The sequence below is a fragment of the Erithacus rubecula genome (assembly GCF_903797595.1).
Source record: "Erithacus rubecula genome assembly, chromosome: 4".
Lineage (NCBI taxonomy): Eukaryota > Metazoa > Chordata > Aves > Passeriformes > Muscicapidae > Erithacus > Erithacus rubecula.
In genome coordinates, this window is record NC_136686.1 from 31695973 (window position 1) to 31720508 (window position 24536).

The 24536-nt window shown below is 49.7% G+C and overlaps 3 protein-coding genes across 4 annotated transcripts in view; 2 read left to right on the forward strand and 1 right to left on the reverse strand.

Annotated features, from left to right (window-relative positions):
• Nucleotides 1-5769, reverse strand: part of ACO2 (aconitase 2) — a 27300-nt gene extending 21531 nt beyond the window's left edge. The window contains exon 1 of one of the 2 annotated variants that reach the window (XM_079304170.1): nucleotides 5728-5769. Coding sequence is in view for 1 of the 2 variants with exons in the window: in XM_079304169.1 (XP_079160295.1) it covers nucleotides 363-398 (36 nt within the window). In the remaining variant the exon portion in view is untranslated. Of the gene's footprint in view, nucleotides 1-362; nucleotides 499-5727 lie in introns of those variants that run through there. The other variant, XM_079304169.1, reaches the window with a different exon arrangement.
• PHF5A (PHD finger protein 5A) lies at nucleotides 679-7815 on the forward strand. Its single transcript, XM_079304172.1, has 4 exons — nucleotides 679-795; nucleotides 2508-2531; nucleotides 4022-4188; nucleotides 7117-7815. The coding sequence occupies exons 1-4, from the start codon at nucleotides 744-746 to the stop codon at nucleotides 7204-7206; spliced, it is 333 nt and encodes a 110-aa protein (XP_079160298.1). The 5' UTR covers nucleotides 679-743; the 3' UTR covers nucleotides 7207-7815.
• Nucleotides 7816-12556: 4741 nt separating this feature from the next.
• Nucleotides 12557-21640, forward strand: TOB2 (transducer of ERBB2, 2). The gene is made up of 2 exons (XM_079304301.1): nucleotides 12557-13149; nucleotides 17180-21640. The coding sequence occupies exon 2, from the start codon at nucleotides 17266-17268 to the stop codon at nucleotides 18286-18288; it is 1023 nt and encodes a 340-aa protein (XP_079160427.1). The 5' UTR covers nucleotides 12557-13149; nucleotides 17180-17265; the 3' UTR covers nucleotides 18289-21640.
• Nucleotides 21641-24536: the final 2896 nt, after the last annotated feature.

The following is a 24536-nucleotide window of genomic DNA, read 5'->3' on the forward strand; positions in this document are numbered from 1 at the left end:
CCGGAGCTGTGACCGATCCACGCCCCGCGGCGGGGCCGGGGCGCACGGGGGAGCCCCGTTCACCTTGCGCTCACCTTGACGGCCGGCCGGGCCCGGCGGCGGGAGGCGCCGCGCCCCAGAGCCCGAGCAGCGGCCACGCCGCGGCCGCCAAAGCCGCGGCCGCCCCACCATCGCCATGGAAACGGGGCGTGGGGCCGCACCGGGGACACGCTGACCTACACGCGGAGGCGGGGACGGCCCGACCCCCAGGCTGCGGGCGAGCGGCCGCCCTGCCGGCCGCCCAGCGGGCAGTGATCTTGTCCCTGCCGCAATCCCCGCCGCCCGCCCCGCCCTCCCCGCCCGCCGCCGCTGCTGCCGCTCACCCTCAGCCGAGCCGCCAGCACGCAGTACGGCGCCATTTTGTTCACTGACAAAGATGGAGTCGCGCCGCGATGGCGTCACGCGGCCCCTTTGACATCTCCGGCGCGCGCGGGGGGGCGTGCCCGCGCGGGTCCTGGCAGGGAGACACCCGCCGCAGGGAGAGGGTCCTCGGCTGCCACGAGGGGCTGTTCCGGGCGGGAAGAGGTTAGAGATGGAGTAGCTTTAGGGCAGAGTGTTTATCTCGATATTCCCGGGGTTTTCCCGCTCGGCGGAGGCGCTGTGTCAGGCGCTGCTCTCACCCCGGCCAGGACCCGGGGGCGGCGCGGCCGTGAGGGCTCCGCGGGGCCTCAGCAGCAGCAGCGCCGGGCGGGTATCGCCTCGCCATGGCCAAGCACCACCCGGACCTTATCTTCTGCCGCAAGCAGGCGGGTGTCGGTGAGTCCCGGGGGATGAGGACTGGGGATTCCTTTCCCCCTTTTCCCGCCGCGGGGCGAGCGGGAGGCGCGCGCGTGCGGGCCCGTTACCGGGCGTGGGGCGCGCGCGGCCGCCAGGCCCGGCCTAGGCGGGGAGAAGGAGGCGCGCGCCACCCGCGCTTCCCTCCCTCTCTCCCTCCCTCTTTTCCTTTCATTTTATTTTTATTCCTTTTGTTTCGATGTCCCGCCGTTACGGATCCAGCAGCATTTGGGAGTGTGATAATTGATCAAACATTCGTGTTAATCATAAAAGTACTGGGGTTTGTATAAACCAGAATAGTTTGGTCTGAAATGAAGCATGACACTAAAGAAAGGAAAATATATGATTAAATAATTTTGTTTAAAATCCTACTCTTATAAATATTACGTTTTTAAATAAGTTGTATCTACTGTCAGCTTGCAAAACAAGGCTTTCACACAGCCCAACAGATCCTGCCAAATCAGGTTTCCTGCTCTTGTGTTATCAATTGCAGCCTATCCCTGAGACCAGGCTGCCTGACTTCTGCCATTTCCTTATCTACCAAGAGCAGAGGGTTATCTATGGGACTTGGCAAATTGTCTAGAGATCCCACAGACCACCACTGCTTACCTGGCAAAATTATGACAACAAAAAGTAACAATTATTGATGACTACAAGGAAACCATGCTATAAAAGGGAGCTGCAAACCAAGTTTGGTAGAGCATGGAGTGGGCTGTGATCCCTCTGCCTCCCCAGCGCTGCTTGCTCTGTCTATATAAAATAAAGCAATTTACATTTTGCTGAATATCAAGAGTTTTTTTTCTCATTTATAACAGGAGCATCTTTTTGGCTGTGAGACAAAAGTTATCTTCTGGGTTATCCCTGTAGTATGGATAACGGGATTTGTCCTTGTGGCGTCTGAGTCACGCTTTGGGCAAGGTTCAGAGAAGTCTTTAACAAGATTAGAAGTTGAGGTATCCCTTCCAGGTTTTTGTCACTCCTTGGAAAAGCAAATTTAGCGAGCAGCTTTCTGCAAGATCCATAAATCCTAAACATTTGGCTGCACTGTCCGTAGGAAATCACTTTTTAGAATAGTCAGTGCTTCTAACCATCTGTCTATGTTGAAAAGTCATGTCCTGACAAATCCCTTGTCTCTCAGACTTCAGCCAAATCACTATTTAGTCTTTGTGAATATGGACATCTAGTCTTTGAAACTCACTATTTATGGCATTTATACAAGTTCCTAACATCATTGTTATGAGCATCCCAGACAAGTGACAAGACTTCTAACATACCTTTAACTACCTTCACATTCTAAAGCAAAGAAGGTGTTTGGGCTGCTTTAAACAAACACTTGATTTTTTTTTCCCCCACTAAAACCAGTGTAAAAGGTGTGCCAAGACTCATGTACAGCATTTCCTTCACTCAGACACAGTGGCTGTGTGTTTGAAATGGAATGATCAATGTGGGTTTTCTTACTGCAGAGGGGTGTCATCGTGCACTCATAGTGCATCTTTGTTCTTGATAAATGTCTCCAGGAGGGTATATATTGTTTATCATTAATGTTTGCATTTATGCTCAAACTGTTTCTGTGGTTTAACCTCTAATTTTTTTAAAGACTGCTTGTTGCAGAAGATAATTATTTGATATTGAAGCTTCTATTTCCTTAGATTTTTCTCCCGCCTCAAATAATTTTTTCTTTTTTTTTTTTCCAGCCATCGGAAGACTCTGTGAAAAATGTAAGTAAAGCATCCACATTTAGTTGCTTGAGAACATGGTGTTGTGGTTACAGCATGCAGTTTGGATTTGAAGGTTGGAATCTATTTTTGCTTTAACCACAAAGTTGATGTTGCTCTTTGAGAAGTGAACAATTACCTTAATGTTGCATGTGTAGATCAAGGAATATTTAAAAAGTTGCAAGCTCAAACAGACTCTCACACAAAGGCAGTTTTAGAGTATCTGCTGCCAGCATTTCCAGTGGCTAATGCTACAACGACTGCTTCATTGGATCCTTGTAATCTGTAATACCAAAATATCATCCTGATAATTTTAAAAAAAAAAAAAAAAACAAACATTTTTTGGATTCTGGCTTCATCATACTGTGAGAAAGGTTCCCATTAGCATCTAGGAGAAGAAGAAATGTAGAGCCAACATCTGAAGTTAGAACAGGAAAAAACCCCACAGAATCAAATGCTTAGCTGTGAAAGGGAAGAAAGAATATGGATTGGTTGTTAGATCCTTGTAATCTGTCATTAGGTCATGTAAGGGAACAGAACAAACAAGGTGAGTAGTTTGTGACTCAAAAATAGTGTGAGAATAAGTAAAGTGGTAGGAGGACAGTCTGAAGCAAGATCATTTTCAAGAGCAGCTGACAGTGAAGCAGATTCTCATTGGTAGTAGCTGAGAGCTGTCATGCCAGAGATTTAAGAGCAGGTTAGACAAGCTGTTTGGGGGAGTCAGGATTAAATACCTTGGGAACTGGTAATAGGATATGAAGTCTTTCATCCGCAGGTCAGTGTTTTTGTTAAGGTCCAGCTCAGCAGAAGCTGTCACTGGCATCTGATGGCTCCTTGCCAGTATGATATGAGTATTTGAATTTCACTCAGTTCCTTGTGAGAGTGCAAGAGCAGCTTTTGTGAAATGGCTGCTTATGCCAGTTTGCCCTTTCTTTGGCTTTCTCACAGATGAAGGATTAAAGAGACCATGAGAACAATATCTTATCTCTTTGATAATTCTCTTTGATTAAAGAGACCATGAGTACAATCTCTTACCTCTTTGTGGGTAGTAACTCCAGACTTTTGTTGATGTGGCACTGTGGGAGAAGCTTATACTGTTGCTTCTGTGTAGGTAAGGACTCTAGTCCTGTCAGCCGTCAGTCTGACTTTTTTTTCTTTTGCAAATGAATGAGTCAGGAAAAGTTGTAGAATAAGAGTAGTGGTCCAATCTAAGCAAGTCTTGACTAACCACAAAGAAGTAATTTTGGGTTTCTTCTCTGACTGTGAATGTATGACTTAAGTTTTAAAAAACCTTCAAATGCTGCAGGCCACACCCTTGTTCCTCTCAAGTCTGCAGTACAAAGTTGTGCCCTGTGCCAGCAAGGCAAATTTCTACAGTTCAGCTGTATTGGCTTTGATTGTACAGGAAATTTATTTGACCAGGAAGCTTTTCCTCGGATGTGGGGGGTGGCAGAAAGGCCATTCTGTAACCAGAGGCTGTGCTGTGCTGGCAGGTGACGGCAAGTGCGTGATCTGCGACTCGTATGTGCGGCCCTGCACCCTGGTGCGCATCTGTGACGAGTGTAACTACGGCTCCTACCAGGGCCGCTGCGTCATCTGCGGGGGGCCCGGCGTGTCCGACGCCTACTACTGCAAGGAGTGCACCATCCAGGAAAAAGATGTAAGTTGCCATCCCAGCTACATAGTAGCCGTGCTTACCTTTAAAGGGCTTGGAGCTGCCGAAATTAGTGCTGGGAGGATTGGTGCTTGTTTGCGATACCTCAGACCTTTCTTCCCCTGCTGATAGGTCTCTGTGTTTGCAAAGCGTTTTGAGGTATTGTAACTCTCTTCACTCTAAGGGTCTCTGACTGTTTTGCACACTCACAGTTCATTTCCTGCACACACTGCTTGTTACCACTCCACTACAACTCCAGCCTAGGTTTTACCAGGGTCAGAAATACTGCAGACACTGCAAGGCAGTGGCAGAAGCAGCTCCTTACCAGAAGTCCATTATGAGCTACTGATTAAGAGCACATATGGTACTATAAGTCCTGTGGAATCAAAACCTTTATTTTCATTTTAATATCAAGGTAAAGTTTGTCCTTAGTGTCCAGTGGCATACCATTTATATTTTCTTATTCTTTTTTGGAATTATTTATACTGTAGATATCTCTCTGCTAATGCTTTTTGGTGTAATGGTCCCTTTTGTCTATAGCCATCCAGAGCTATCATCTTTTTATAATATTGTGCTGAAAGCCACTGCATATGTGAAATGAGGCAACTGTTCACCCCTTGTAAGGCTTTTGTTAATAATCCAACACAATGAGTGCAGGACGTGAACTGCAACAAATTATTAGAAAGACTTTACAGAAGAACAAGAACAGGATGCTTACAGTTCTGCTATCCCAGAATATAGGCCTGGTAGCTGTGAGAGTGTCACTTAAAAGTATTTGGTGCTTTACAAATGCAATTTCCTACACACCCTAATGACTGTGAAGAACATGTGGAGAGAGTGGTTCAGAGTGATTTACAGGAGTGTACTCAGCTAAGTGAGTTGCTGCTTTAATTCTCTCCAGTGCCTGTTTTCTCTAGAGGCCTGCAGCCAAATGCAGAACAGGAGCAGGTCCTCATTTGAATTTAGTCATTTGATCTAACAAGACCATAATTTTTCTTTGTATCTGAATATGGATATAAGTGGTGTGATGGTGGTGCTGCCTCCTACTTTATAAATGCTGTAAGAAACAGTTTTGTTCACTTGCCTTTGAAATGAAGATGCCTGGCTTTATAAGTCATGAGTAAAATAGGCTTGGTTTTATTTTTATCAATTAATATGGATTCGCAGCAGGTGTTTTCATAACCTAAGATCACCTGTATCTTATGTTTGGTTCAGGTGTGAAATAACCAGCTGCTCTGTCAGGAAAGACTGTAGAAAACATAGAGCTAGAGGAGAATAACAGGTCTGGGTTATTTTGACACCTGGGTGAACGTTGCTGTGAGTGAAGAAAGTTGCTCCATGGCAGAAAACTCAGATGTTACATATTGCAGATGTGAAGTTGCAGATCTGAAAGAGCAGATTTGACATGATTTGTTGCAGGATTGAAAGGTGCTGGCACGAGCATAGGGAGCCCAGAAGGAGAAAAATTAAGTGTGCTGCTGCCTGTCACAATTATGGTATCTGGTGCTGGTGTGAATAAGAAAAAAAATGGGCAGAGCCCTGTACCTGAAGCCTTAACAGTCCACAGTTTCAGCCACAGCACTTTCTTCATCCTCAGAGAAAGTCTGGAAAAGATAGTGAAGCAAGAAAGCAAATGAAATGGATGGCAGAGGTGGAATGCTATTGGGCACAAAACAAAGAACTTGGTTACTCTTGGTTCATTTATTCTGGTGGGGGAAGGAATAAAGTATTGTTTCAGCCCACTTCCATCTGTGGGGAAGGGCCAGAATCCCACCTTGTCACCCAGGACATCTGTGAGTTGCAAATAGTAATCTTTTCTTGGAGAAAGGAGGGTGCTCATGAGCTGTGTCCTTAGGAGGAGGTGGAAGAATGAACAGAGCCCTGCAATAAGGCTGTCAAGATTTGAACAGACTCCATGAATTGTGGGAGGCAAGGCTTGAAAGAGTCCTACTATTGAGGTTCAAAATTAAATAAGGAGACAGTATCTAGAAATGGGTTGTGGCAGGTGTATGGGGGAGGGATGATTTTTGTTCCCCACCTCTCCTGTTATTCCTGTGATGCAGATCCCACCAGATTGCATCTTTGGCATGGGAGTCAGGCAGCTTGGGTGCAGATTCTACAGCATCTGACATCTGCCCAGGGGCTTTCTAAATCTAATGCACTCAGGCTTCCACTTCAGCCAAGGACACGTGTTTCTCTGCCTGCTGGGCCCCTCACAGCTGCTGTGGCCAGCCATAATATTCTACCCTAAAAAATTATGCAGATGGGCTCAGATGGCCCACGGGCAAATGTTCCCAGGTATACCAAGAGGCACATTTCTGATTTCGTTTTGCAACCACACCTCTCAGGAGGGTGTCCCCTACTCCCTTTGCTTTTATTATGCCTTTTTTCTCAGCATCTACTGGAATTCAGGTATAAGAACTTATCTGTGTAGCTTCTGTGAGTAGCTGACCCTACAGCCTTTGCAGTAATCAATCAGTAAACAATCAATGCAAGAAATTGAGATTCAGTTCTGTCACAGCTGAGGGTTCCTAAGCATAAGAATGGCTTGGTGACATCTAGAGCAGCAAGATTCTTCTTGGCTAAGGAGGGGAAAGGTTATTCCTCTGGGCCCTAGAAGTCCTGCGTATCCTGATTTAGAAAGAATTCAGTCTTGAGGCACAGCACATCTTTTTCATTAATTGGCTGATGTTATATGAGCTGTTTTCCATTTCAGCCCTGAAGGAGAGCATGTCCTACAGTAATGCTGAAAAGACATCCATCTTCTCTGTTCCACTGTCTTACTGGTAACCAGCACTGGAGAGCAATTTGTCTGTACAGGAGTTTGAAATGTGTTGAGGACGGGGAGAGGAGTGTGGGAACTGAGAACCTGCTACAACTATGATATTGTTCTGTGTTTGCCCATTTCCTAACTTGCATTTTCTTTTCTTACAGAGAGATGGTTGCCCTAAGATCGTCAACCTGGGCAGTTCCAAAACAGATCTTTTCTATGAAAGGAAAAAGTATGGCTTCAAGAAGAGGTGATCCTATTTGTATGTGGCTACCTCCTGTTGGGTTGGCAAGAGGGTCTTGGAACATCTCTGGACTTTACTCTTATTGAAAACTGGTTGATTTTTTTTTTCCCTAAAGCAGTACAAATTCAGTAATATACTTGGGGTTGGAGAAATTACAGACTGTGTGGGGACTGAAACCTGATCAGAACCAATGATAAGGGAGGGCAAATGAAGATTACTGTTTCTGACCTTTGCAGAAGCTCTGCTAGTAGTTACCCCATCTCTCTATACAAAGCAGAGTAGGCAAGCAGTTACACATGGAGGAGCTATGTAAAAATGGAAAGTGCTGTTTTTCATGTGGAGAAACACCTTGAGCTTGTTCTTACTGGGCCTCCTGTCAGTTGTTTGAAATTGCCCCATCCATCAGTGGTAAAGAACAGAGCACCAATCCACTCCCCTCCTCCCTTCCTCCAGTATATTTCCATGCTGCCCTGTTTTGTAAGGAACCTGCTCATGGCTGGTACCTTCCTAGGGAGAGCACAGCTGTTCTATGTTTTCTTTGACAGATAACTCCAAGGCCGTTTCTTGTAACCATTTCTGTAGGATGCATACCAATAAAGCTTTTCCTTTTGGGTTTTTATTTTTTGTACAACTAGGATTTCTCTTTGGTTCATTCTGTGCTTAGCCTCTCTGGAGCTTTCTGGGGACACGGAGGATTAGCCCAGCTAGAACTTCACAATGGGTTATCTGGTTTCTGACAGTGTCTGCTTATAACCACGTGACCTTGCCACAAGGAGCTTCAGGGAATGGCTGTTGCTTTTGTCTGCCTGTGATCCCAGCCACTGATCATTTTGTCCCATAGCATGAGGATCGCTGAGCTTGTAACCCTTATCCCGGCTAATGCGGCTGTGGATGTTGTTTCACCATGCAAGCATCCAATCCCTTTCTAAAACCTACTAAGCTATTTGACTCACTATCCTGTTCTTGTGAATAAGTTAAAGCCTTCCCTGCTGTAACGGGAAACCAACTATTGTGTTCTGGGCTATTGGCCGTGTGCGTGCTGGAAACCAGAGGCTGCTTGTTTGTCAAATCCCAGTACAGGCTAAAAGCAGTCTGTTGGCTCAGCAAAGATCTGGGAACAGGCGCCTTTGTGCAGAGGCGGAACTGAGCTCCCCACGGGTGTGTACACTCCTCAGATGGTTAAATCAGGGTCCTGGCTCAGTGTGCCCTGCAGTCCTTCAAGCGCTTGTGGGCTGAGCAGAGCGTGTGCTACTCTAACACTGCTGTCTTTGTGCAGTCTTGGGGTGCTGAGCCCCAAGACCTTTTTTTTGGTTTGTGCCCCTTCCAGGATTTCAGCTATTCCCTTGAGGCTAGTACCAATTCGTCTAACTACTCTTTGGCTTAAATACCTCTTCTACCTGCTCCAGCCATTTGGATAAAAGTGAAAAGCACACAAGTTGTGATTATCCTCCCCTCAAAAGTAATTTTTCCTTGCTGCAGCTGGTTGTAGCTGTCACTGGCCCTACAGTTATCTCAGCTGCTCCTCCCTCTCCTGCCTCCAGCTATTAATTGTCAGGTTTGTCTTGCAAGCTTTTTGCAGTTCTGAGAGTATCAGTATGTCTTCTTCCCTACACATCTACCCCTTTCTGATGCATGCCATTTGCTAAGATGTTCAGAGCAATCTAGCTCATTGGTTACAGCAAACCATATTCTCCCCAAGCAGTTCTATGGGAATATGCAACTGCCTCTGCAGACTGGGAAGTCCATGTAGGATAACAGCCATTTTAAATTCTGTGTATCTTTAAAAGCAGACTATGACATGCAGATTTGTTGTACCTGGAACTTTATCACTTCAGCCAGAATTTATCACTTGCCCTCAGTCAGGCCACCCAGATTATCTCAGTAGGAATGCAGAAGGTTTGTACACATTTTTTTTCTTTCCCAGAAATTTGGAAGATTACAAAGTTTTTCAGTAAAGGTAGAGGGAAACTAAGTAAGGAATTACTTTGTCTCAGAACCAATACACCCTGGTGAGCTAATTTTAGAGCACCCCTTGTTCCTAATCATTTAGCAGGATCAGCCAGGCAGGGCTTGCTGTAGAGGTACGAGTGTCCCCATCCCTTCCCCCATCCCCAAAAACAGCTGAGCATACTCACTTTCTTGGCACTCCCGATGCCCTCACGCTGACTGCTGGATATATCAGTCTGTATTCTGAGAGTTAAGCTGCCATTTCTAGTTGTTCTGAGTCACTGGGCAGGTGGAGAGAGGGAGGGACAGGCTTTTTCCCCTTTGCCTTGTTTGCTCAGACAGCTCTGGGGAGCATGCCAAATGCTGCAGATCAGTTCAGTGCCACTGCCTTTCTGGTACTTTCAGAGCATGGATGGGACATTGCCCTGAAGCTGCTAATTCAGACAAGGGTAATGGACACATTTATGTAGCCCAGAAAAACATGACCTTGCTTGCTTGGTAATGATTTCTGTGCACCAGTAGATGATACCTAGGCAGGGCCTCTAGAAAAGTGCATTATTTTTCTCCTAAATAGATTTTAAAGTACTTGTCCAGGAGAAGGAGATTGCCTTGCAGTATTGGAGACCAGAGCACATGCTAAAAGGGTGAGCTTCCCTGCAGGGGGAAAATGAGACAAGACATGACCTGCTGCTGTGTGCAGGCCAAGCTTTGGGAGGGCTTCATCATTTCATGGGGTTGGATGCAGTCAGATTCAGGGGCTCCCTGTCTGCCAGCTGTGAAGTGCTTGTGTGGCAGCAGCAGGGAAGGTGGGAGAGACAGGGACAGCTTTGTCAATGTGGCAGCTGAACCCCCAGGGTGCTGTCTTCAAATCTTAATGCAAGGAGCTAAATGTGTCTTCCCACCGTTACTTTTCTAGGTAGTGTTAATTTTTTTTTTTTATTAAAATGTTGCATAATAAGTTAGTAAAAAACCCCCTCCTTTAATTTCAAATATTTGCATTGAAGGAGAGAACATGGGACCTCTTGGCCTATTAAGAAACTGGCCTCTGTTGCCAGTACTAACAAGGCATTGCTGTGTTCTGCAATGTAGGTGTTCCCTGTTACACACCCCTTCAGACCAACTGCCAGCCACAGCTACAGCTGAGCTCAGCAAATAGCTCTGTAACATACATCCAGTTCCCTAAACCGCCTGGACCTTGTCTTGACAAAGCCCTTGAGCCCCAAGCATTACTTTTCTTTAAAAAGAGACAAAACAAAAAGAAAAGGTAGGTGGAGTTCTGGAATCTGCCTGTGAGCTTTTCCTGTGGGAGCCACATGGACAAAACCTTGCTTCTGAAACCTTATCTGCACAGGAGCTGTTATTTTCTCATTACAGACATCAGCTGGCGATGTTTGCCTCTTTCAATAGCAGGAAAGAATTTTTCATTTCCTTGGGGTTGTCATCTGAATTGAATGTACAGAGGATTCAGGGTATGGCGATATTAATTATGCCCAATTATACTGACTCCCCTTCCTTGGTATTAAATAACCTAACCAAACAAGCTCTGTCCCAGTGGCTTGGCAATTGCTCTGCTCTCCATGCACATGTGACACGGGAGCTTTGCTTTGACGTAATAGCCAAATGGCTGAGAATGCAGGAGCAGATACTGTGACAGAATTCCTCTGCCCGCATGTGTACAAGGGCGACGCCATAATTAAAAGAGCTTGGTCAAAGCACAGGTATTTTAAAGAGCCCTAATATGTGACACCCTCTTAGTAATACCTTATTAAAACAATAATAGAATTTTAGAAATGTAATTGCCTTTTTTTTGCTTAATGATGCTAAAAATAGCTCGGTCATTTTAATTTCCTGATCTCTGACTGACAGTATGATTTTGTTTCCAGCAAAGTGAGGGAATAATTGAAAAAAAAAAGAAAAAAAGATGTCCTCTTGTAACTAAATTCCTTTTAAAAAGGACTGACGAAAATAAGGCTACTCATAATAGCTCTCATAAATCTTCCCCTTTTCTTTCCCCTTACCCTGAAGAGGAAAAAACAAATTCAAAAATTGTTTTTTTCTGTAATCAGTGGGAAAATAAGCAAGGCTGGCTGCTGTGACTGGAAAGGAACATTAGTAGATTTCTTAACACATGGTGTTGGCTGGCCTCAAAAGATACGCTCTTCTGTGGCAAAGGCAGTACCTGGTGTAAAATGTTCCTGAATGAGGGAGGTTAAACCAAACCCAGAAGGAGGCCGAGGACTGTTGTGGAAATGGGGCAAGAGATGAACTTTGTATTTTTGCACTTGGGAGATGGTTGCCAGGCCAGTTACCCCTGCTGCAACAGGGACCGTGGTAACGCCTGTGTCACCCTCTGCGTGTGTCAGCACTGAGGAGGATGCAGCACACGTGTCTGGGACAGCCTGGAAACGCTGCTCTTGGTGTCTCTTCCACTAGTTTGGAGTGTTACTTGGGTCAAAAGCTGCTTTATGTGCGGACGGCAAGCAGCTTTTCCAAGTGGTGTGTGTGGAAGGTGGTGTGATCTTGGACTGTAACAGACAGGGCTTGGGGATGCCTGTAGGCATTTTCTTCGTTTTCCTGGAGCTAGTAATGGGTCTGCTTTGAAATAAAGGGTGCGGATCTGTTTGCCGGTGGGCGGTGCAGCTCAGCCTTTGGCGATGGAGGTGCCGCCATCGGCCAATGGTTCCAGGGCTGGCCGTCACCGTGGTTGTCGTTCCCCAGGACATGCTGTAACCCCGAGCCCTGTCTGAATTCGCGAGCGCCCCGCAGTGCGGGGTGAGTGCCCGGACCGGCGCAGGCCGCTGCCGTCCCGGTAACTACATCTCCCGGCAGCCCCCGCGCCGCGCCCGGCAGAGCCCACCGCGCACACCCCCTTCGGCTCACTGGCTGAGGCAGCGCTCCAATCCGAAGGCGCCGCCGGGCCTGGCCAGCCAATGGAAAGGCTGTTGCTAACACGCCGCAGTTATTTTTAGCACGGACGGCGCTCGCGCACCTTGCGGGTCTCTCGTCTCCGCCGCGGCGGGGCCGGGCCCTGCTCTGTTGGAGGCGGAGGGACACAGGCGTGCAGAAACAAAATAGTCCGGGGAGGCGGAGAGCCCGTGGCGGGGGCGGGGTCTCCGTCCCCGTCTGGGGGGCGCGGAGGTGGCCGTGCCACCCCCGTCCGCCCCACGGTGACACCAGCCCACCTGGTTTGGCCTTGCCCCGTTGTTCCCCGGGAAGATGCGCTCGCAGCTCCCCCCGAGCTCCCCGCCCACATCGGGTACCGGGGATCCCGAGGGGTTTGCAGCGATGGAGGGAGCCGGAATCGCCCGTGGGCACGTCTCCCCGAGCTTCTCCACTGTAGCGGGGCGGGGGGCTCCATCACGAGGGTCTTTACAGACGTGTTTAGCGTGTGCGAGGAACTGCCCCTTCGAGAGTGCCGGGGCTGGCCTTTCCACTGAGCTGGGGCTTGGCCGTACCCGCGGTGAGCGGGGGCCACGCCGGCCGGTCCTGTCCCTCCGCGCTCCGTTCGATTCCTTTCCCAACCCCCCCGGCGCCTCAGGCTAAGCCGCTTGGGGGAATCCTCAGGTCAATCCCCGCTAAGGCCGCGGTCCCCTCCCTCCTTTCCTTGAGCTCGGATTCGGGATACTCCCAGTGCCCGGGGGGCAGTAGAGAGGCCTTGGCCGGCCTGGCCCCCCCGTCCATCCCGGGGCGCTGCGGACGGCGACGGGAGGGGGAAGTAGTCCCGGCCCGCCCCCCGCGGCCGCATCACGCGGGGCGGGAGCGGATCCGTGCGCCGAGAGGTTGCTAAGGGTGAAAGTTTGCCGTGAGTTGGCTCACTCGGGGCCAGGGCGCGGGCGGCTCTGGGGTACAGCAGCGGCATCCACAGCACAGCACCGGGCCCGCCCCGCGTCGACGGGGACAAGGGAGGGAGGGGACGGAAGAGACGGGGCACAGCAGAGACCCGCCGGCAGCGCCCTCGGCCCCGCGACAGCCGCCAGCAGCCGCCGGCCCTGGAGCCGAGGACGAAGTAAGTGGGGCCGGGGGTGCTTCCCTCCCCCACACCCCTGATTGGGCCGGGACCCCTCCGGCGCGCGTCCTCTTTGTGGGCTCGGTCTGAGGGGGCTCATCGTCCCCTTCCCCACCAGGGGCAGCGATCTGCCTGTCCGTGGAGTCACTGTGCGGCTATGGTCCCTGGGGGTATTAATGGGGCTTCAGGGGAGAAGAATGGGGGTGAAAGTCACTGGGTCGAGGACGCTTTGCCGTGCTCCAGTTCACCATTTTGTTTCCTACAGTCCAGTTTGAGGCGGGGGGGGGGAGCTGGATGCGGCTCAGCCCCAGCCTTAGCAGCCCCAAAAAAGGCAGGCTGGGCCCGAAGGCGGCGGTGAGCAGCTTGGGCTCCCGGCAAGGAGGGATGTCGCCGGGATGTTCCCTTTTGTGCACGACGAGCTCCGAGGGGGGGAAGCCTGGCGACAACAAAGGCGCTGTCGGGGCTGGGCTGGGCTGCCCCCCCCCATCCCCATCTCCCCCGGAGACCCCGATCTGCCGTGCCCCGCTGGGTGAGCGGGGCCAGGAGCTCGCCCTTGTTGACATATCCCCATCCATCCGACCGCTCTGTTGGGAACCTTGTTTGCGACCTCGCGTGCCCCACTGGGGCGAAGGGGACAAGCAGCGGGGGGCGGGCGAGAGGCACAGAAGGATACTGGGCTTCTGGCCTCCCGGGCTCCGTCCCGCAGCAACCGGGTGGAAGCAGCTGCGGGTGGGGACGCGCCCGCCCGTCCCTGCCGAGAGGGAGGGAAGGGAAGGGGAGAAGGGGGCGGCTGCCCGGCGGTCCCGGGCCGCGGGGCGTGTTCCCGGCCGTGGGCAGCGCCGGGAAGGGCGGGCGGGCCCCAGCGCGCATGTGCCCTGGAAAATTTTGTGCCCTGCCCCGGCGGGGGACGCGGCGGGCCGGGCGCGGGGCGCGCCGGGAGCCGCAGTCCGGGAGAAGTAGGTCGCGGGGCGGGGAGGGGGGGGCGAGGACTACAGCTCCCGGCGTGCCGGGCCGGCCGGGCACCGGGAATGGAGGGGGCACGGGGCTCATCCCCGCGGGGCCGTTCGTCTGGCGGCGGGGCCTCTCCGCTGCCCTTGGCGGGGTGCTGGGAAGGGCGCTCTCCTTCCAGACGGGTGTGTCCGGCTCTGGGACCGCAGGGGCAGCCCGAGGCGGCGGCCAGCCCAGGGCCAGGATCCTTCGAGAGCTCCAAGGGGGATGCCCGCAAGGTCACCCACCCTGTTGGTGTAGCCTAGAGGAGGGGGAATCGTGTTCGCTCTTCTCTGTTGCAAGTGATACTCTGGCCTCTCCCCTTCAGCATACCGATAAACTGGGAGTCTGAGTGAGCTCCTACCTTCTCTCCGCAGAGCAGAGAAACAGCTCTTTGTTCCCTGCCAGCACCTCAGTGTTCTGCCCATATACAGTAAGCCTTTACTTCGAAAATGCTGGCCTTTATGGAAGACTGCTCAGAACACCTCTTACAATTGATACTCGGTAGTTCTTCTCTCAGAGCCATACTGCTTCAGCTGGATATTGGTGGATTTGGGGCTTTTAAATTTTTTTTAAAATTATTTTATCACATTTCAGTGCAGTAGAAAGAGATTGAGGGGATCCTACTGGAGCGCATCTTGCCTCAACAACCTGAGGAGCCTGTGACTTTTTCTTGTACCTTCAGCAGGTATCAGTTGTATGCCACTACCTTGGCAGCTGTTGGTGTTATTAGGCTAATTAGCTTACCTTTTTCATAAACAAGGTACAGAGTATTCTCTTTATAGGAGAACAGGAGAAAAGAAAAAAGAGATAATGTATGATTGTATCTCCTCACTGCTTTCTGCAAAAAGTTGATAAGGAACTGGGGTCCTCAATGTATATTGAGACAGTTGTATAGCAAATAGGATGTTAACAAATTTTGGCCACTGTTCCTTTCCTAGTCTTTAATATCTGATTTCTTAATAGATTTTTGGATCCGGATTAGAATTTATCACAAGATGAAAAGATTTACAAACCCGCTGTTCTCCTCCTGCTTAACTTGCTGGGATCCCAAGGTGTCCTCTCTTTAAATGTCTCAAAGCTGGAGAAGTTAGAGAGCTCCATGTAATCCTCCCTTAAGGTAGTATAGTCTGTACAAGCTCTTGTTAGGGTTTAGGTGTGCTCTTTTGGGGTTTGCTTCATACTTGATTTCTGTGGAAAAGGCTCTGTCTCTGTACCAGTACTTTTGCCTTCTGAAAATGGATTCTTTGTAACAGTTCCTAGAAAAACTGGTTGCTTATTTCTTCACTATTCATGTTTTTGCTTGGACTTGGTCAGGTTGCAATGACCTACCAAAGTTTGTTACATTACAGTAATTCCTTAAAGCAGGTTTTAAGGACAAGCCTTCTTTTCCACTCCCTTGTTCCTGTGTGTTTTTATGTTGCTGAGTCAAACCCAAAGGGGGTTTCTTCCAGAACTGGCCTCCTTGTTGGCAGATCAGAGGTGTGGGATCTTTTTCTGGTTACCATTTTCCTAAAGCTAAGCCTCTGTGAACACAGAGTAGTACAGAAAAAGCGTATAATCTGCATCCCTTTTTTGCAGTAAAGCTTCAAAATATTTGAGGCTTCTTTAAAATTATTTGATCCTTCCTGTCCACTGAACTAGACCAAGCAAACAAGTCTGGTCAGTTTTTTAATTCCTCCTGACTTAGGCCAGCATGGATAGATACCTGGTTGTGCTGCTGGGATTTTTCAGGGGAATGCTGACTATGTATGTTTGTACTCCACCCCCAAATAATTGTCATACATCATAAACATTGGCTTGAGTGCTGTGCAAGAATATCCCTAAAGCCCATTTTAGGAAGAAGGTTGATCACTGTGTGTCTCTTTGAGCAAGGTGAGGGCAGCTGAAGACAGAGCGGCCTCTGACTAAGCTGCCAATTAAAAACTGGATATTCTTCTTTCTCCTGGAGAGGTGTGGAGGCTACTGGAAGTGTGCTTCCTCTTAAAATATCTGTGGGACTCATCTTTGCATGAGTGACAGAGCGTAGTGCTGACATACCTGGTTTGGGATTTTTTTTTTTGTACCCAGACAAACATTGTTTGCAAATCTGTGTATAATGGGAGAGTTGACTGTTGTGGTTTTGCATTGTCCTTTTGTGGGTTCTCTCCATTTCGGAGACTTCCTCACAAGGCAGGGAAAGAGAGGGAGGAGGGAGGATTACTTCAATCTTTGGCAAGCAATCTCAGTTTTTATTAAGTAGTACCTGATCCTGGCAGAGCTCATTTTCCGTCTGTGCAGGGATAAGCAATGTGAACTGTATTGGACAGGCTGTTGGCACGTGTGTGTTTTGTGACCCTATGTACATTTGCTATCCCCCTCTCCCCCCTCAGTAGACTTAAACTGAGATTTTATGTTTGTAGCTAGGCGTTCTCAACCGGGTACACTTAATAAGAAATGTGCCTGCCAGTCCAGGGGATAGTAAACACGGGCTGGCAGCTGGTGCCCCGGCACCCTCCCTCGCTCCTTCTCGTCCCTTCTGCGCTTGTGCCAGCAGGACGTGGCACCCGGCACAGCCACCCGGCCTCCCGGAGGAGAGGCTGGCCCTGAGTGCGAGCAGGTCTCTGCACAAAGCTGCTGAGCGAGTCACGAGGCCGTTCAGGTGCTGCACTTGTGCTCTGGAGAGGCTGCTGCAGGTGAGCCGTGCTGGAAGAGCCAAGTGCCAGGGCAGGAGAGGCCTGTTAGATGTGCTGACAGAGCTCTGCCAGAGCACACAGTGGCCTGGCGAGTTACAGCAGCAGTGCTGGGCAGCGAGGTGAGCATGATGTAGTGGCTACACCCTTGTGTCTTTTGAAAGACGAGCAGGGAGAGTTCTCCTTATCAGCATCCCTCTGTTTTGAGGACGGGTAGATTTGTGGTGACTCTCCTAAAGAGCATTACTTATTAGTATTTGTGCAAACTGCTCATTCTGCTTTGTTCATTAAAAGGCACAGTTGTTTATCTCAACAGGTGGAGAGTTGTTGTCTTGTCTAGTCTTCATCCATCCTTTTCTCTCTTTCCCTAGGTCTCTTTGGAGTCAAAATTTGTCTATGTTTCTGTCATTTTATCACTTTTAATACACTGCTCTGACTTGCTTGCTGGGAAGAGAGTATGCATCTGGAGATCAAAGTTGCTCTTAACTTCATCATCTCATACCTGTACAACAAGCTTCCTCGGAGGCGGGCAGACCTGTTCGGTGAGGAGCTAGAGCGCCTACTGAAGAAGAAGTATGAGGGTCACTGGTACCCAGAGAAACCTCTGAAGGGATCTGGCTATCGCTGTGTTCATATAGGGGAGACAGTGGATCCGGTGGTGGAGCTGGCGGCCAAGCGGAGCGGGCTGGCTGTGGAGGACGTGCGTGCCAATGTGCCAGAAGAGTTGAGTGTCTGGATTGATCCTTTTGAGGTTTCCTACCAGATTGGTGAGAAGGGCTCTGTTAAGGTTCTCTACCTAGATGACAGTGAGGGCTGCAGTGCTACAGAGCTGGACAAAGAAATCAAGAGCAGCTTCAACCCCGACGCCCAGGTATTTGTCCCCATCGGCAGCCAGGACAACTCGCTGTCCAACTCTCCATCCCCCTCCTTTGGCCAGTCACCCAGCCCCACCTTCATCCCTCGCTCTGCGCAGCCCATCACTTTCACCACTGCCACCTTTGCTGCCACCAAGTTCGGCTCGACCAAGATGAAGAAGGGTGGAGGAGCTGGAGGAGGTGGTGGTGGAGCAGGGGCTGTGCAGCAGCCGAGAATGGTCAGGTCTCCCACCACCAACCTGCTGAAGCACAAGGGCCTCTCCCTGTCTATGCACTCTCTGAACTTCGTCGGGAGCGCTGGGAGCCAAGCCCCACAGTCCCAGCTCTCCCCCAATGCCAAGGAGTTCGTTTACAGTGGCGCCTCGCCGGGAGCCAGCAGTCTCTTCTTCGATGGTGTTGCCGGTGAGAGCCAGGCCAGCAGCATCCCGCCAGCATCGCAGTTCAACGCCAGCACAGGTGGTACCTTTGATATGGCTCAGGTCTTCAGTGGCAGCACCAATAGCCTCTTTTTGGAGAAGTCTCCCTTCGTGGAAGGACTCAGCTACAACCTGAATGCCATGCAGTATCCTAGCCAGTCGTTCCAGCCCGTCGTCCTGGCCAACTGAATACAAAGGAAGGAGAGTATTTTGGGGCAGGGAGGGAGGGGGGAAACAAGAACAAAACAAACAAGAGGGAGAGAAAAGAAAAATAGAAATATACAAAAAATATTAAAACCTTACAAGTATAGGTTCTTGGGAAAAGAGAGAGCTCAGTGTTGTTGCGCTGTGCTGGTAATGCTCCTGAAGCACTGAATTGTTTTTTAACTCAGTACCTATGCTTTTTTCCTACTCACTTTTTTACTCCTTAAAATGGGTCTTGGGCTTTTTGTTTGTGTTCCCCCTTCCCCCACCCCAGCCCAGGACTGGTGCAACTGTAGGTCACAATGCTCCTAATTCCCTGCACCACTCCCTGCCCCATGCTGGACGCAAGGTCCTTCCACCTGGGTGTAGGGATGCCATCTTCATACCACCGTGCTGGAGGAAGGACAAGAAGAGGATGAGTCAGTGTTGGTGAGGACACACACACACTCTTGTTGCGTGCTAGCCAGAATGGGTGGGTGAGCTTGCTTTTTCTGTTAGAGCTCTGCATGCAGACGGAGAACATCGCCTGTGCCCACGGGCGCAGACCATTGTGCTGTTGTGGCTCCAGCCCAAGCTGGCATCAGCTGTTCTGTCTGTGTGCTGAAAAGCACTAACTCTTCTCCTTGACCATCTCCCAGCACGTCACAGTCAGGGCAGAGCATTACTGTGAAATGGCTTCTTCCTGCTCCCTTCCTCATCTGCACTTGCAGCTGTGGCTACTGGGGGACAGTGCTTTGAGTTTAGTGGCTCTGGTTATTGGACCTTTCTGTACCTGAGCAAGAGGTCCTTTTTATACTCTCTCAGGGCTGCCCAATCAGTCTGGATGACAGCCCCCATGGTGTAGAAACACCACCTGCCTCTCTCTGTGGCTTGGGAGAGGAGGCACTGAACCAGCTGGACCCCACTTGGATCTTGCCCCCACTCCCCAGATGTACTCCCCAGCAGCAGGGGCCAGCATTCACTTGGGGTGCCCTCAGAGGTCAGAGTTCTCATTATCTGCTGTGAATTTATCTTCTTGTCTCAGAGAGGAAATTCCTTCCTTTTTTAGTTAGTGAGGCAGCACAACTTTTCAGGAAGATAAGGTGATGTTGTTGAAGCTGCTGTCTTGAGTGGTAGCATAAGGGTTTATGCTTTCAGCCAGGTATGCACCTGAGAAAATCCCTTTCCTTGCCTTTCTGGAGAAGCATGAGGAGGTGACTGATCCAGTGAGAAAAGGAAGCACCTATCATAGATTCCTCATTCCAGCCACATCGCATCAGCATGGACAGCAGCAAGCTTAGGGCAGAGCTGGGATGGGGTCTCCAAAGGCAAGTGATCATCTCAGGCTTTGAATGATAGTGCCTCTTCACAGCAGGGATGAGATCTGGGATTCTGCAGCTTTCTCCAGGATCATGTGCTGCAGTCAGGAGTAGTGGCTGTTCAGCTTCTGATCTCTTCTGTGTTGAGGACTCAAAAACCTTCCTTCAGAGAAAGCCAAAGGAGAGCTGCTTCATGTCCAGGAAGGGTGGAGGCTTTTTAAGTGGGAAGGGAGGTCTCCTTGGAGGCTACTGTGTGAGCATGGAAGTGTGCAAAGAGGAGAGAGATGGAGATGATGAAACTCCAGTCTTAGAAGTTCTCAGTTTAAATGAAAAATAAGCTTTTGCTGCTTCCCAAACTTGAAGTTTGGTTTTCTTGTAATGATGCTTCTTGGAGCACAGTCTGAAATCCACTCCTCCTGCACTTGTGGAACCTATGTGCTCTTTTAAGAAATCTATTTCAGGTGAGATGAGCTTGGCCATGTGCTTTTCCTGCTCCCTTCCCCAAGATGGAGGCACTCCAGCCCTTTTGCAGTTGTGTTGCCAGTGAGCGTTTACAGAAGGTAATGGGCTGTCCCAGGGAGACTGTCTCTGCCCAGACCACGGAGAGTTTCCAGTGCACCCTTGCCCTTGGTGGGTGGTGGTGCGCATGGTCCTTACCTTGTGCCCAGAACGGGTTCCCAAGCAGGCTGCTTGCTATTGAGCTATGACCAATGCAGCAGGTGGGTGAGGAGAGCAGAGCCCAGCCAATTTCCCCAAAGCTGGTGCCCACAACCTCAACCCTGCAGGTTTCCAGACTAGGACAAGTTGGTGAGGAATGGCCCAGCTGTTGTGTTTCCCTCTTTTCTTTCATTTGAACCCACCGCTTTTAACGGATGCTGCCACTGCCATGGAGTCCTTCTCCCCAACAGGGTGCTGCTGGATGCCACCCCACATGCTGCACTGGACTCTGAGAGGTGCTCAGCCCCTGATGGCAGGGTCTGGTCCAGTTGCCCCCCGCACTGTCTCCACATCTGGCAAAGCCACCTGCAAGCCACTGCCGTGAGACAGCACGCTCTCCTCCAGCACAGGGAGGAGGGAAGAAGTGGGGATGTCCCTGTCCACCTGCTTATGTGTGTGAAGCTTTGATGCTGCTTTGCCCTGCCACACGTATTCTACCTGCTTTAGAAATAGTGGTGTGAGTGGAAGGAGGAAAAGAAGAGGGACCAACCTCTTTGCATCTTAAAAGGAAAAAAAGTGTGCTTCAGAAATGTTCCTCCAGCATCAGGCAGCAATGGAAACTAATGGCCTTTTCAGGTCTTTTCTAGTCTTGGATGTAGGCGTTCAGCTTCAATTTTATTTTTTAAAAACCTGCACTAATTTACCTGGTTTCTTAGGAAGAGAAGAGAGAAGATTTTTTTTTTAACTTTTATTTTTTATGGGTTTATGTTCTTTTTGTTGATGTCCGTTTGTATTGAATAATTTGCTACATTTGTAAAATGTAAGAGGTATATATAATATATGTATATTTCTAACGTAAAAAAATGTAATTTTTTTCTTTTCAAGATTTTTTCTTAAAAAGAGGAGAGAAAAAATATTTTTTCAGGAAAAAAACTTTAAAAAAAAAAGAAGTGGTGAAGATTCCTTTCTCCCCACTCAGCCTCCCTTTCCTCCCACCCCTCTCCAAGGAGTGAATTGATAGTTGCCTTGTGGGAGAGGAGTGAAAGAGGACAGAAGTCTGTATGTCTCCAAGTGGAGGGTTTCTGCGTGTGCTCTGCTTGGGGTATTTTGGAGAAGGGGACTACTGAGAGAGGGAACCAGGGGTTTCTGTCTTTTTCTTTTTTTTTTTCTTCTTTTTTTTTTTTTTTTTCTTTAGCGAAGGAGGAATACAATCAGAGTTTTGTATTCAGAATGTTGTGCAATATTTTGGAACGGGATATTGGTGTGTCTAGAGATTTAGTTAAAAACAAACAAAAAAAACCCACAAAAAGGTTGATCAAATCTGTACAGTTTCTATTGTTCCAGATTTTTTTAAGTTTGTATTAAAAGCATGATATAATAACTTTGTCGTGTGGTGTGTGCTCAGTGCCTTGGACGTGCCTGGTTTTGGGTAAGGAGGGATACAGCTGCCTTTGGATGAACTGGTGCTCAGTGTCAGCCTTGCAGACAAGGTCCTGGTTTTACAGCATTAGGAATAGCTTGGTGATGCCCAGGATTGTGCAACATGGCCAGGACAGCTGTCTCAGTGACCTCTCCTGCTGCCAAGAATAGCAGTACATAGGAAAAAGTGGTGATATGCGTGGCCATCCCTGGTCCTGGCATGATTCAGCTCTCTAGAGCGGGAGGGGAGAGGGGGGTTCTTTGGTATGTGGTGCTTTGGGAGCCTGCAGTCAAGCAGCAGAGTTCCTAAAATGCCCAAATTCTGTGGCAGCTCATCACCTATAGTGCTAGGTTAGGAGCCCTCTGGTGCTATATGGGGTAAGTGAAGCTCCCTATGGCAGTGCTTCCTGCAGAGAGGTGCTGATTTTGGGTTGGTTTCTTTCCCATCTGTACAAACTAGTTTCTGTTTATCCTGGGTTGATTGGGGTACTTGATAAGCAAACCAAGATATGTGTGCAGGCTCTCTACTGTGAGTGCTCATCCAAGGAGACTTCCCATAGTGGTGTGGGCTTGAGGCTGGATATGAGAACAAGCAGCAATGATAGTGGTCTGATTTTGTTTCCCTTTGTAAGCTCTCACTGCTCAGTTTCAATCAGAATTTCTGTTCAAGAGAGCATCTCCTTTTTAGCAAAAGGAGATGGGATGGCTGAGCGAAGTGCTGAAATGCCTGTTGTGCCCCACATGTGCCACTGGCTGTGTGACCCAGCTTCCCCAGCCCTACCACGCTCCCGCTGCCTCCTGCTTGATGGGTGCCTCGAGTTCCCCATGCTGCCTCCTTAAAAAGCTGTTGAAAGGATCTGCTCTGAATGTCCTTGAAAGAACCAGACAAGGAACTGGTGCTGACTCCCAGTAACATCCTTACTCGTGCCCCCTCAGTCCCTCTAGCCTAAATTTCTTCCTGGGAAAGCTCGCTGTGCCCTTGGTTTTGCGAGCCCCAGGAGCTGGGCTGCTGCTCATGCCTACTGTGTGCCGCGTGACTGTCACACTCCACTAGGCAACAAAACTATTTTTTCCCCTTTGTGTCTCAAACCCCTTGTAATCATTTATCTAAAGCACGCACAAATGCTTGCCCTTAGACATGTTTCTGGAAATGGAAAATCGAGGGCGACTATGTGCCTTCCTGATCCTTGTCCTGCATTTGCTCAGCTCTGACGTAGGGAGGCATGGAGCCTTTCCCTTTTTGGGCACAGGTAGGGCCTGGAGTTGGTTTACAGCTGATAGCTGTGCAGCTTGGGCAGGGATTAGGGGAGAGGTTTAGTATAGCATAGTTCCTCCCGAGGTATTTGTCACTGTGCTGTCTCAGGGAGGGTGTAGAGTGTAGGGAGCTGCACCCCATGTAGTGCAGTGTGCAGGGAGAGGCTCTGCCTTCCATCAGCCTTCAGATGGGAGCTGCTGGAGCCCCGTGTTGTGCCAGTGTGCGGTAGTGCCTGGGTGTGGGAGTTTGCTGGATGTTTGGACAGTGACCGAGTCAGTCCCAGAGCAGCTTGCTCCGGCAAGGCATGGTGACAAGATGGGACTTGTCTCCTGAAACCTCCAAAGCGAGGGGCGTGGGGGTGTTGTTGAGACACTCGTCATAGGGGACTCCGTTATTAAGAAGGAAACTTGCAACTTGAGTCACCAAGAAGGCAGGCTCCTGCCTGAAAGGAGGAGACAGCTCCAGTTGAAAATGCCACACTTCAGCCTTGGGCTTTTCAGTCTGTGACAGCAGCAGCAGCAGCAGTGTCTGCCTCGAATTGAGCTGTTTGGGGAGTAGGAAGGGGCTGGTGCCTGGAGGAAAGCCTTATGCAACCATGGAAAGCCATTCTCTGGAATGTGTTTAAAATACAGGTCCAGCAAAATAGCCAGGCTTTGTTCAACAGGAGAGCATCTTGTGCTACCCCAGAGCCTCCTGGAGACTTGGGATTATTGGGATTGAACAACACATGGCATGGGCGCTGCCCAGCAGCGGGTTCCTCCCCGTGTCCCAGCACTTGCTGACATGCCAGGACTGAGAGGTGGAAAAACACCACTAGTGGGGGGGCCAGGACCCGCTGAGTCCTTGGCATCCCTGAGGAGTTTTCCTGCCAATGCCACCTGCTCCATACTCACATGGCTGTGGCCGCAGCACTGCCCGTGGCCTCAGCGGGTGTGAGGGGCAAGGTTGATGCCAGGGTTGCAAAGGGCCAGACAGGTCTTTCCACCCCACGTGTGTTCTCTGCCAGAGCACAGGTACCAGCCCAGCTGCAGCCTGTGGCCAAGGTCAGCCACCTCCAAAAGCTTGTGCTTTTTCCCTTGGTTTCTGTGGTGAAGCTCCAATTCAAACACAACCAGGAGTGTGTTCACCCCCAGCCTTGCAGAACTGTTCTTCCAGTGTCCCCCCACTGTTGCCTGTGTTGTCACCTCCAGAAACTTGATACTTTTGTAAAGCTGATGAAGAGTGAACCTTTCACCCTCCATCCCTAGAACACTCCAGTGAAGAATAAGTTCTGTCTGGCATACATGGTGCTTTTGTACTGGTCAGTGAAGGGCACATTTTGTGTGTGGCCATTGTAGGCAGCAAAAGTGACTCCAGCATGGTACATGCTTATGTCAAGAAGAAATGTAAGAAGCTCTAAAAAGCCCTCAGAAGGCACAGGAGTGAGGTAGGAAAAGAGAGTCAGGATTAAATTTTGCCTCTTTTCCTTGAGAGGGTCAGGAAATGGTACAGGTCAAAGTGTGGGGGGAGCTTTCTCCCATTTCAGCAAATGCTGCGAAGGCAAGAGTAGTCCCTGTGGTGTTCTGCAGCTGCCGAGTCCTGTTTGGGGGGCGGGGGGGGGCATG

Coding starts and splice junctions, on each gene's coding strand:
- PHF5A (XM_079304172.1), top strand. CDS start 744: ATGGCCAAGCACCACCCGGACCTTATCTTCTGCCGCAAGCAGGCGGGT. Junction 2,532..4,021: donor CGGAAGACTCTGTGAAAAAT/GTAAGTAAAGCA, acceptor CTGTGCTGGCAG/GTGACGGCAAGTGCGTGATC. Junction 4,189..7,116: donor GCACCATCCAGGAAAAAGAT/GTAAGTTGCCAT, acceptor CTTTTCTTACAG/AGAGATGGTTGCCCTAAGAT.
- TOB2 (XM_079304301.1), top strand. CDS start 17,266: ATGCATCTGGAGATCAAAGTTGCTCTTAACTTCATCATCTCATACCTG.